The 12,649-nt window shown below is 58.2% G+C and overlaps 1 protein-coding gene across 1 annotated transcript in view; it reads left to right on the forward strand.

The window, feature by feature from the left end:
* TENT4A (terminal nucleotidyltransferase 4A) overlaps nt 1–6,290 on the forward strand; it is a 51,144-nt gene extending 44,854 nt beyond the window's left edge. The window contains exons 9-14 of the mRNA XM_007955801.1: nt 1,008–1,134; nt 1,998–2,098; nt 2,692–2,864; nt 3,118–3,276; nt 4,002–4,166; nt 6,096–6,290. Of these exons, the coding sequence (XP_007953992.1) occupies nt 1,008–1,134; nt 1,998–2,098; nt 2,692–2,864; nt 3,118–3,276; nt 4,002–4,166; nt 6,096–6,290 (920 nt within the window). The remainder of the gene's footprint in view (nt 1–1,007; nt 1,135–1,997; nt 2,099–2,691; nt 2,865–3,117; nt 3,277–4,001; nt 4,167–6,095) is intronic.
* Nucleotides 6,291–12,649: the final 6,359 nt, after the last annotated feature.

Below are 12,649 nucleotides of genomic sequence, written 5' to 3' on the forward strand. Positions count from 1 at the left end.
AGCGTGGGTGACCATCTGCGGTGTGTGCATTACAGGGTGAGCCTGTCTGCAGGGCGTGCAGCATGAGTGACCATCCGCGGTATGTGCATTGCAGGGATGAGCCTGTCTGCAAAGCATGCAGCGTGGTTGACCGTCCGTGGTGTGTGCATTATGGGGGTGAGCCTGTCTGCAGAGCGTGCAGCATGGGTGACCATCCGCGGTATGTGCATTGCAGGGATGAGCCTGTCTGCGGGGCATACAGCGTGGGTGACCGTCCAAGGTGTGTGTGGTGTGGGTTGACCATCCAAGGTGTGTGCAGCAAGGATGACTGCCCATGGTGCAAGCATTGTAGAGTGACTATCTGTGTGTGCAGTGTAGGGTCACCATCTGTGGTGTGTGGCTGCAGTGTGACCATCCACCGTGCATGCGGTGTGGGGTGACCCTCGTGTGGTGCCGGGTGACCGTCCGTGGTGTGTGGGTGCTGTGTGACTGTCCCATGCGTGCGGTGTGGGGTGACCTCATGGTGTGTCATGTGGTGCCGGGTGACTGTCTGTGGTACATGTGGCAGAGTGACCGCAGGCCACACGTGGGGTGTGGGGTGGCCTCAGGGTGTGTCATGTGGTGCCGCGTGACTATGATACATGTAGCAGAGTGACCGCAGGCCACACGTGGGGTGTGGGGTGTGGGGTGAACTCAGGGTATGTCATGTAGTACCAGGTGACTGTGGTACATGTGGCAGAGTGACCGCAGGCCACGCATGGGGTGTGGGGTGGCTTTGGGACTCACCGTTCTACATACAGTGACTCTAGTCCATGTGGTTGTGCTTGGGTTGGGTGCTCCCAGACCTCCCTGGGGCTCATCTCCGCGGGGCTCGCAGGCTCCATCATGCCCCACCCGGTCCCTGTCCTCGTGCAGCCCCCCTGAGATGGGCTGCACGTCCCATCCTGGTGGCCCTGGCTGGCAGGCCTGGGAGTGCTCGGGTGGGAGGGCAGCTGCAGGGCGCTGGCCGACCTGCCTGCCCTGCTCAGGAAACGACGTCGGCCGGAGCTCGTACGGTGCCATGCAGGTGAAGCAGGTGTTCGACTACGCCTACATCGTGTTGAGCCATGCCGTGTCGCCCCTCGCCAGGTCCTACCCCAACAGAGACTCTGAAAGGTGAGGGCCGTCTGCCTCTGCAGAGCTGCGCCCGGGCCCTGGGGACTGCAGGCCGTGGAGTTCATCACGGGCTGCTGGGTGGTGCAATGGCTTGAACCCCCCTGCAGCACGGGGAAGAAAGGCCTGGGGACCTGCCCCTGTGAAGGTCACAGCCCAGGAAACGCTGTGGAGCCCAGCTCTCCCGACACCCATGGCTCCATGACAGCCGGTTTGCTGTGCTTTTGATGTTTGTCACATTTCCGTGGCATCCTTGTAGGACCACTCTGTAGGGACCCCGTGCCTGTGTTTGGATGCTTTACAGCCCAGCGTTAAGGAAGGGTGTCACCATCTTCTTGGGCATTTTCCATGGGAAGTGAATTCTGCCCTGGAAAGTCTCCTCCAGGCATCCCAGAAGGCATCTCTCCTGTGCGCCCCTCTCTCCCGCACCCACGGGACTGGGTGGAGGCAGGAATCCTGGGGTCACCGTGGAGGCAATGCTGCCCCTCCACACGTCCTGGGACACAGCAGCCCTTAGGCAGGAGCAGCTGTGGCCAGCCGTGCTCCGGGCCCCTGGGCCTCTATTCACACCCCCGCAGCGTGCAAGTCTCTCTGCTGTTCCAGGCCAGCACGGGGGGTGGGGGATGGTGCCCAGTTAGGAATTCGGTTTAAGTGCTCTTCTTTTGTAGGCAGGTATAGGTGGGAGGTCTTGGACGGGAGCAAGCCCACTTTCTCTGTCCCGTGTTCTGTGGGCTCAGTACACTCAATTCAGCCGTGGGGTCATGGTTCGTTTGGGAAGTCATCGGCGCTCTTCCTGGCCCGTCCCTGGCCAGCGAGGTGCTGAGTGGGGAGAGCCTGTGGGCGCTCACTGCCACTGCCCCCTGCAGCACCCTAGGGCGCATCATCAAGGTCACGCAGGAGGTGATCGACTACCGGCGCTGGATCAAGGAGAAGTGGGGCGGCCGGGCCAGCCCATCGCCCGAGCTCGGTGAGAGGCGCTTGGCCACGTGGCCTCTGGGTACAGTGTATCCCTTATGGCAGACAGCGCAGACCGAGAACACGAGGTCTCCCCAGCACTGCCCAGTGGAGACGTAACATGTCCCTCAGAGGGAGTTCCGTGGTTTGCCTGAAAACGGGAAAAAGAGACGGAATTAGCGGTGAAAACACAGCTTACTCACCCGCGTGTGTGAAGCATTACATTTCAGTGTGTGATCAAAATAAAACGTCACCAGTGAGACACCTCACGGCTTTTTCTGTGCTAAGCCTTTGTAATTCTTTACCCTTAATGGGGATCCTGAATGTCCATCAGGGGTGTTTGGTCCGTTCAGATTCCGTACAATTCACAGTCGAGGGATGTACGTTTCCAGGTTCTTCCCGGTGTCCGTAAAGGCCTTCCAGTGCCCGAGGCCAGGGGCGTTTTAAAGGTAGACTTAAGTGAACTAGCATCGCGGCAGGGCTGAGGTCTGCCCTCAGCTGCACCCCAACGTTTGGTGCTCACGGGGCCTCATGGGGCTTGTGCTGGCTGGCCTGCTCCCTGGCATGGCTTGTGAGCGGTGAGCCCAGGCCCGTTTCCCTGCCCAGACAACAGGGTGAAGATGAAAGAGCGGATCGTCTCTTGCAACAGGGAGCAGACCCAAAGCCGAGACCCTGGGTCACCCTACAGCCAGCGTCTGACCCTGTCCTTGTCCAGCCCCCAGCTCCTCTCCTCGGGCTCCTCGGCCTCCTCTGTGTCTTCGCTGTCTGGGAGTGACATTGTGAGTGCCCAGCCCCGCCTCGCCCAGCCCAGCCGCCCTGGCCCCGCCCACTCTTTCCCAGTGCCACCTGCTCACACTAGCCAGTCCTGCCTTCTGCACACCGACCCCGCCCTAGACTGGAGCCCCGCCTCCTGCACACCCACCAGCCCTGGCTCCTCCACCCATGGCCCACTTCTGCACACTGGCCCGGTCCCCACCACAGCCCCGCCCTGCGCCTGTGGCTCTGTGATGTGCTTCCTGTTTCTCTGTGCAGGACTCGGACACACCTCCGTGCACAGCTCCCAGCGTTTACCAGTTCAGCCTCCAGGCACCAACACCGCTGATGGCCGCTCTGCCTGCAGCCCTGCCCATGCCCAGCGGCAAACCGCAGTCCCCCGCTTCCCGAACGCTGATCGTGACAACGAACAACCAGGTGTGTGCTCTGGAGCCCCCCCGCGGTAGACGAGGGCAGGTCTGAGGGCGCCTCCCGTGCTGTGGGGCTCTGTGCTGGGATGGCGTGGGGACATGTGCCCCAGGAGGCTCTCTGAAGCCGTGGTGCAGGACGCGGTTCTTGTCCCAGAGCTGAGGTTCCTGCCACGTCCTGGTGCTGCGCTCACTCTAAGTCACTCTGTCCGAGTCCCCCAGAGAGCATCTGTGGAGACCCTCAGATGGCACATTCACTTCCCAGAGGTCAGGGGGTCGCAGCTCCAGATAGGCAGGGGCGCAGCATGTTCCACCCTTCCTGCTGATGGGGGTGCAGCCATCAAGCCATTAGGAAGACAAGGTGAGGCAGGCTGGCCATGGGGACACGGGCCTGGCTGGCATCAGCCCAGCCCAGAGCCCCTGGCAGGCCAGACACGGGGACTGGCTCCTGGCTGATGGCCGTCCTGCGGGGCAGTGACCATCAGGCTCTGCAGAAACCGGGGCCCAGTTACTGCTCTGGTGACAGTGCTTTTATTGAACCTTTGCTCTTTGGTGAGTTGTCGAACATGGTGACCTGTCACCTGGCACTTCACACTGTGCATATCGGAGTAGGGGCTGTGTCCAGTTCACGACCAGAGGCTGGGATGACGGCGCGACCAGTGGCTGTGCTCTGCAGAGGGTCTCAGGGCCTTGGTACCGGCTCCAGGGGCCTCACGGCTCTCTGTTTCTGTCCAGACCAGGTTCACCATACCTCCCCCCGCCCTCGGGGTGGCCCCCGTTCCCTGCAGACAGGTTGGCCTGGAGGGCACCCCGTCTCTGAAAGCTGTCCACCACGTGTCTTCCCCAGCCATGCCCTCCACCGCCCCTCACCCGCTGGCCAGCCCTCACCTGTATCATAAGGTAGGTGCATGTCGGAGCCTGGCTTCTCCCACCTCTGGCTTCAGGCCTCGGGCAGGAGGCCATTGTGCGTCCTGCATCACCATGCCCCTCCCATCATAGCTTCAGACCTGGGGTGTGTAGCTCACGTGTGACCTGCATGGCTGTGTCCCCACACACTGTGGCTCAGACCTGGGGTGGGTGGCCCACGTGTGTCCTGTGCAACTCTGTCCCCCCCCGCACTCTGGCTTCCAACCTCAGGTGGGCAGCCTACGCACCCTGTGTCACTGTGTCCCCACCAGGGCTTTGGACATAGGGTGGGTGGCCCACATGTGTTCTGTGTGACTCTGTTCCCCCCACTATGGCTTCAGACCTGGGGTGGGTGGTCCACGTATGTCCTGTGTCACTCTGTCTCCCACGTTCTGGCTTCAGACTTCAGGCACCTACCTGTCACTGTGTTCCTCCACTTTGGCTTTGGGCCTTGGGTGGGCCGCCCATGCTTGGTTCTCTTTCCCTGAGGTTCCTCCTGAGGCCGCGTGAACACCTTGTCGATTTTCCCTGTGACTTTTCCCAAGTAGGTCAGGCAGGAGTAAGAGCTCGGGACGTTAAGCTCCTGACTGTGCCTGTGGCAAGCTCTGAAGGACCAACTGGTTGGACAGGAGGCGACCAGAGCACAGGGCCCAGAGGGTGGGGTCCCCCAGACACGAGCCTAGGGGCCTGGAAGGCGGGTGTCCCCTGGCCATGCCTCCCTCTCCAGGCAGGCCCTGGGACCCACCTCGGCACCCCCTGCTGTGCCTGCTGCTTGAGGGGGGCTCCCGGGCCTGCATCATTGAGACCTGGTCCCTGGGTTAGGATTTACAAACTGGGTGGTGGCACATCCCTGCCTGGGTCTCCCGTCACTGTGGCTTTGTCCCAGCTTTCCTTGCTGACCTGGCAGGAAGTCGGGGTGGGCTTGGAGCCCTGCAGGAGCGCCTGCGGCTGGGCCCCTCCCCACTCCCCACCCCCCGCCCCAGGTGGTTTGCTCCAACACCCACCCGTGTTCACCCTGTTGTGTTGCCTGGGCTTCTCTTGGTTGGCTTTTGAGGGGGCTTCACAGTGTGGAGGTGATTGGGTGAGAGCTGGCAGGCCTGGCGAGCCCAGCCGGGCCCCCGGGCCCCACGGCAGCCTCTGTGCATCCGGTGGCCAGAGGGTGCTGTAGAGGCCTGTGACTGGGCAGGGGAGTGGTTCCGCTGTGTGGGGGTGGGCCTGCGGCATGGTGCTGCCCATGGACGGTCCTGCCTGAGCCCCCAAACACGACGGTGCCGTGCCGTGCCTGCATGTGAGGGGCTGCTTTCTCTCGGCCACCACTTAATCAGTACATGGGGACACCCAGCAGACGTGGGTCGGCAGTGTGGGTAGTGCCTGCACGCAGGGTCACCCAGCAAACGTTGGTTGGCGACGGGCGGCTCCCACGTGTTCTCGTGTGTGACACCCGACTTCTCTCTAGAGAAGATGAACCCAGCCGTGCTGCCACAGTGCGGAGCAGTGCACGGGCCCTACGTACGTGGCTCTGTTTTCTCGGACGGACTCGGCCTTCATCTCCCGGGGCAGCCCTAGCAGAGCCTCCCAGCTCGCTCTCTCAGCTCTGGAGGCCAGAGTCCGAGTTCCGGGCCGGGCAGGGCTGCGCTCCTGTGCAGGCTGCGGGGGAGCCCTCTGCCCTCGCCCCATCACTGCGGGGCCGGCGCTCCACTCTCTGTCTCCACGTGGCCTTCCTCCCCGTCTGTGTATCTGTCCACCTCCTCTTCTTCAAAGGACTCCATCCCCCGAGGTTCCCTCACTCATTCCGTCTGCAGTGACCATGTTTCCAGCCGGGGCCCTGCTCACAGAGCCTGGGTGGGGCTGGGACTCGAGGTGTCTTGGGGGACAGGTCACCCCGTGGGCTGCAGTGCTGACCCCCCCCCCCCGTCTCTTCAGCAGCACAACGGCATGAAGCTGTCGGTGAGGGGCTCACATGGCCACAGCCAGGCTGGCGGCCACAGTGCGGTAGGCAGCGGAGGCGTGCGGCCGCCCGTGGGGAACCGGGGCCACCAGCAGTACAGCCGCAGCGGCTGGAGGAGAAAGAAGCACACACACACCAGGGACAGCCTGCCCGTCAGCCTTAGCAGATGAGGGCCCCGCCGCGCCCGCCCGCGACCAGACCGAGCACGGCTGCCGGCCCCAGGCCTGCGGGGCACAGCGCGTGTGCGCGTGCTGGCCTGCGTTGGTCGCTTTGCGACTTGGGCTTGTTGTCCGTTTGTCAGGGCAGTGGAGGGGACCTCTGCGTCTTTCTCCTCAGCAGATGGGGTCGGGGTCACCATTGTTTTACTGCCTTCATGTTTTGTTTGAAATTCCAGAACTGGTTTTCTATGTAAATATCGAAAACTTATGATTTGTGCAATAACTCAGATATTTTTTATTTAATTTCATATTTTCACGTAAGTTATATTTGAGGGTTTTTTAAACAAGCCTAGATCCTTTCCCAGCTGCGTTTTCTAAGTTGGGTCCATCGCGTCCCTGGTTGTCTGAGGAACACCGTCGTGGATCCGCAGGGGCCAGGCCCATCTGCACGGCTTGCCCTCTGGTCAGATGTGCGGCCTCGGCAGAGGGGGGAGCGAGGCGCTCACTGACGGGACAGACGGCCCGCTGCCCTGCCTGCCGTGCAGCCCGCAGGCCTGCTCTGACCCGCAGTTCTGAGGTTCTGGGTGTGGTTCTCTCAAGTAGATGACAAACCCAGTGCTCAGAGCACCCGAGGCGTGACTTTCTGGAGGGAGAACGGGATGTGCACTGTCGGATCTTGGAACCAGCGTGACCCCGGAAGGCCCAGCCCGCCGTTGTCCGCCTGGCCACGGCGAGGCTGCTGACAGTCACACGGAAGCGGTGCCCAGTTTTAGGAATGTGGAGAAAGGCGCCGTGTTGATTCCATGCAGGAATCTGTGCATCAGCGTGCATTTGTTCTGTAAAGAGCAGCTCTACGAGGGGACCCCGGCTCTGTGGCCCCCGGGCTGGCCACAGGCTCAGACGCACACAGCCGTTCTATGCAAGCGTCCTCTTCCATGACAACCACGTCCTGTCGCTTTTTGCAAGCAAGACTCTCCATCCTGCCAGACCCCGAGTTTCTGGAGCCCTGCGGTTGTCCTGGGGTCGGCCACACCTCGCGGGCCTGGGCCCTGCTGACGCTGTAGGTAGGCTGGAGTTGGAAGTCCAGTTGGGGAGAACATCGACAGGTGGCCGTGTGGAGTCCGTGTCTCCAGTGGTGGGCGCCCGCGAGGACGCACTGTGAGCACTGCATCGGGCCTGCTGGCCCTCCCGGAGGCCTTCCGGAATCAAGGGGCTTGTCCCCTCGGCCGCTCCTGGAGAGCAGGAGGTATCCAACGTATTTAAAGTATTTAAATCATGGACCTGTTGGTAGATATTTATACACACTGACTCGTCGGCCTGTACTAATCTCTACGCATTAGCAATATCGACTCGCCCTCGCCGGGACTCGGAGGAGGAGGCCTGCATTCAGGCCATGTCCTGTGTGTGGGCAGGGGCAGGGCCAGGCTCCCTTGCAGCTGAGAGAGCTGCCGAGTTGGCCCGGCTGCCTCTGTGGCTTAGCGCAAAGAGATCATGCTCCGATGTGTGTGTGCACAACAATCGGGAAGCTAAAATTGACATATTTTTATGTAAGGTTTTTCTATTCTTTGATTTTTAATAAACTTTGGAAACCAGCCTTGGTTATTTGAATGTGTGCATCCTTCCAAGGGGTGGGGTGGCTCCCACGTTTTTCTGTGTTTACAATTTCTTAATTCGGTAAAAATGGAGCCAGCAGCCTGCCTGGTCTAAATAGAGTTCAAAGACGCAAGTGCTGTTGGGAGAAAATACACATGCTTATTTTGTCATTGGGTTGAGGTTCCACGCTTGGTACAAAGATTGCCCAAGACAGACAGCTTCCTCTCCGAAGCTTACACTCTGATGCTAATAAGTTCAGGGGAACATTCCTCCGACACCGAGGGGCATTTGTGACGAGCCCACTGATCCCGTGGTGTTGTCGTGTTGGCAGGGCAGTGCCCACGTACAACAGACCGGAGCACCGCCCGGTCCTGCGTCGCCCTCCCAGGTGTGGCTGTGCTTGACCTCATTGTCGCAGCCACTGTCAGTGCGTCTCACGGAGGGTCTTGCTGTTTTCACCGGCTCTCCGCTTCACTGAGCCGATGTCCTTCTCCAGGCCCGGGGCCCATCTGACAACATGTCTGGGGTATGTGAGGTGAAGCCTGGCCAGCCTTGCCTCCAAGCAGGATCCTGTCTGCACTTCTTCCAACACACGTGTGCATTCTTCTGCCAGTCCGTGATACAGTCAGTATTCTTCACCAACACCGTGGTTCAAAGGCATCGGTTCGCTGGTCTTCCCCATTCATTTTCTAGCTTCCACATGTGTATGAGGCGATTGACAACATGGCTTGCATCAGGCACAGCTTAGCCTTCAGAGTGACATCTTTGCTCTTCAGCACTTTGAAGAGGTCCTTTGCAGCAGATGTGCCCAGTGCAGTGCGTCATCTGATCTCTTGACTGCTGCGTCCATGGGTGTTGATTGTGGAGCCACGTAAAATGAAATCCCCGACGACTTCAATCTTTTCTCCATTTGTCATGACATTGCTTACGGGTCCAGTTGGGAGGATTTTTGTTTTCTTTATGTTGAGGTGTCATCCATAGTGAAGGCTGTAGTCTTTAATCTGATCAGTAAGTGCTTCAAGTCAGCCTTACTTGCAGCGAGCAAGGTTGTGTCATCTGTGCGTTGCAGGTCGACGAGTCATTTTCCAGTCCTGATACCGTGCGCTTCGTGTAGACTAGCTTGGATTATTTATTTGCTCAGCATCACCTTGAATGAATATGGTTAAAGGCTACAACCCTGATTCACACCCTTCCTGATTTTAAATCATGTACTAGCCCCTTGTTCTGTCCCAGTGACAGCCTCCTGGCCTATGTTCCGGTTCCTCTTAAGCACAGTTAAGTGTTCGGGAATTCCTGTTTGCAGTGTTGTCCATGGTTTGTTTCCATCCACACAGTCGAGTGTCTGAGTAGCCAGTGAAACACAGATAAACATATTCCTGGTTTTCTCGCGTTTTAAAAAATTCATCTGACGTCTGCAAAGGTATCCCGCGTTCCAGGTTCTCTTCTGAATCCCACTTGAATTTCTGGAAATTCCCTGTCAATATACTGCTGCAACCATTTTTTTTTTTTTTTTTAAGTTTTTTCAGCAGTGTTTTCCTTGTGCGTGATACTAATGCTATTGTTTTATAATTCCCACATTTCCTTGGGATCGTCCCTTTTTGGAATGGGCACAGATAGCAATCCCTCCCAGGTGCTTGGCCAGGTAGTTGCCTTCCAAATCTCCTGGCATAGCCAAGTGACTGTCTCTAGTGCGGCATCCGTTTGTTGAAACATCTTAATGGGTATCCCGTCAATTCCTGGAGCCTTGTTTTTTGCCACTTCCTTCAGTACCTTCAGTTCTTGAACATATGCCGCCTCCTGAAAGGGATGAACACCGACCAGGTCTTTTTGGTGCAGTGACTGTGTATTTCCTCCATCATCTTTTGGTGCTTCCTGCATCTTTCAATATTTTGCCCATAGAATCTTTCAGTATTGCAACTCAGGGGTTAAATTTTTTCCTCAGTTCTTTCAGCTTAAGAAATGCCAAGTGTGTTCTTCCCTTTTGGTTTTCTAACTCCAGGTCTTTGCTCATTTCATTATAATTGAATCTGTCTTCTCGAGCTGTTCTTTGAAATCTTCTGTTCAGCTCTTTTATGTCATCATTTCTTCCATTCACTTTAGCTACTCTCTGCTCAAGGGCAGGTTTCAGAGTCTCTTCTGACATCCATTTTGGCCTTCTCTTCCTTTCCTGTCTTTCTAATGACTTTTGCTTCCTTCACGGATGATGTTCTTGATGTCATCCCACACGTCCTCTGGTTTTCAGTCAGTGGTGTTCAGCGCATCAGATCTGTTCTTCCGGTGATCTTTATTTAAAATCATATGGGTTATAGTCAAGGTCATATTTTGGCTTTCATGGACTTGTTTTAATTTTCTTCAGTTTCAAATTAAACTTGCATATGAGCAATTAATGGTCTCAGCTCCTGGCCTTGTTTTGGCTGAAGATACTGAGCTTCTCCATTGCCTCCTTCCACAGATGTAGTCAATCTAACTCCTGTTACTCCATCTGGCAAGGTCTATGTGTATAGCCACCATTTATGTTTAAAAAAAAAAAAAGTGCAATGAATAAATCATTGGTCTTTTAAAATTCTGTCATGCAATGTCTGGTGACACTTCTATCTCCAAGGCCCTATTTTCCAACTACTGGTGATCCTTGTTTGTTTCCAACTTTTGCATTCCAGTCACCAGCACTAACCAGTACTTCTTGATTGCATGTTTGGTCAATTTCAGAATGCAGAAGTTGGTTAAAAAAAAAAACAAACCTTCATTTTCTTCACCTGTGGCTTAGTGGTTAGTTAGTTAGTATTAACTGGTCTTCGTAGGTGCATGATGCCCTCCCATCACTGACGGCATTGTACGTCAGGACAGGTCTAGAAACGTTCTGTTTGACAGCTTTTCACTGCTATTCATAAGGCTTTCAGTGGCCTCTTCAGAAGTAGAGTGCCACGTTCTTCTTCCGAGTCCATCTTAGTCTGGAAACTCAGCTGAACCCTGTCCACCATGGGTGACCCTGCTGGTACCTGCAATACCGGTGGCATAGCCTCCAGCCTCCCAGCCACACACACCACAGCAGTACACCTGGCAGGTGGTGGGGTGCAATGATACCGTGGCCTAGTGGGGACTCACAGGAACAGTTTCCATGACACTGTCGTGGACCACTGTGGGGAGCTCATAGATCCTCTTCCTGCTGATGCATTTGTTTCCTCTGCAGCTCTGTGAGGTGAACGTTGTAACCTGGCAAACCAGCCAACAGCTACAATGTAGCCAGGTGACAATGGGTGAGGCGGGCTGTGGGGGCTACGTAGCAGCAGGTGACACAGGCCAGCTGAGGTTCTAGAGCTGTGACAGCCCCCGCTCCACGTGAAGGTGAGTGGACTTCGAGCACTCACTGAATCTGGCAGTGCTGCCCAGGCCACAGAGGGGTCCTGCCTAGGAGACCTCCAGTCCTGATGTGTGGCCCTGTCCCATGTTGGGCAGATGTGGTGGCCCCCAGTCCTGATATGGGCCCTGCTTCATGGCCCCCAGTCCCAATGCAGGGTGGTCTCCATGGCCCCTGGTCCTGATGCAGGGCCGGTGGGCAAGCAGTAACAGCATTGTACCTGGGGAGTACGGTGGCGGGAGAGATGGGGCTACATTTGGCTGGGACAGCCTGGGAGAATCTCCATGTGGGACCCTCCTAGCAGGGCCCAGGTGGCCTGGGGCAGAAACACTGCAGACCTGCCCCACACAGAGGGGTTGTACCCACTGATGCCCCAGTGGGGGTAGCTGGGCAGGTTGTAGGTGATGCTGCAAGAACCAGTGGGAGGTGAGCTGGGGGGCGGGGCCTGGGGCCCAGACGGGTCAGTATGGACCCGTGGAGGTGAGCAGGGGGCAGCACCTGGAGGCCGTGTGGTGTGACATGGACCAGTGAGGCAGGGTAGGACCTGGAGGCCATGCGGGGTCACACGGAGCAGTGGGGATGAGCAGGGGGCGGAGCCTAGAGGACTTGTCGGGTTGCAGGAAACAGTAGGGGTGAGTGGGGGGCGGGGCCTGGAGGCCCTGTGGTCACAAGGACCCATGGGGGTGAGCAGGGGTGGGGCCTGGGGCTGAAGTGGGGCAGCAGAGAGTTCTGGAAACAGCTCTGGAGAAGGGACTGTAGGAGGGTGTTGAGGTCCTCATAAGCCACATTTGTGGGGGTTTAGAATCCAGACGGCCCACGGACAGTGGGCGGGACAGGCGCCGCCCTTGCCCTGAGCCCTGCCTGCACAGCGACAGGAATGGATGTCATCCAGCTGCTGACACCCAGAGCAGGGCTGGCCCGACAGAGACCACGTGGCTGTGGGTTCCAGATGCTCCGGAGACGTCGGCCACTGACCGATCCGTCACATGCCGGAGCCCCAGCTCTGTGGGGCAGTGGGCCGCGGGGGAGCTCCCAAAGGGGCTGCGGGGTGCTTTCCACAGGGCGGTGGGCCGCGGGGGTGCTCCCGGGGGGGTCGAGGGGGTGCTCCCCACAGGGCGGTGGGCTGCAGGGGTGCTCCCGAGGGGGTCAATGGGGTGCTTCCCACAGGGCAGTGGGCCGTGGGGGTGCTCCTGAGGGAGCTGTGGGGGTGCTCACTGGGGTGCTTCTCACAAGGCGGTGGGCTGTGGGGGTGCTCCCTAGGGGGTGGTGGGCTGTGGGGGTGCTCCCGGGGGTGTCGATGGGGTGCTCCCCACAGGGCAGTGGGCTGCGGGGGTGCTCCCAAAGGGGCTGCGGGGTGCTTCCCACAGGGCAGTGGGCCGCAGGGGTGCTCCCGGGGGGGTCAATGGGGTGCTTCCCACAGGGC

The sequence above is a fragment of the Orycteropus afer genome, unplaced genomic scaffold (assembly GCF_000298275.1).
Source record: "Orycteropus afer afer isolate SDZICR_OR568_19922 unplaced genomic scaffold, OryAfe1.0 scaffold00541, whole genome shotgun sequence".
Classification (NCBI taxonomy): domain Eukaryota; kingdom Metazoa; phylum Chordata; class Mammalia; order Tubulidentata; family Orycteropodidae; genus Orycteropus; species Orycteropus afer.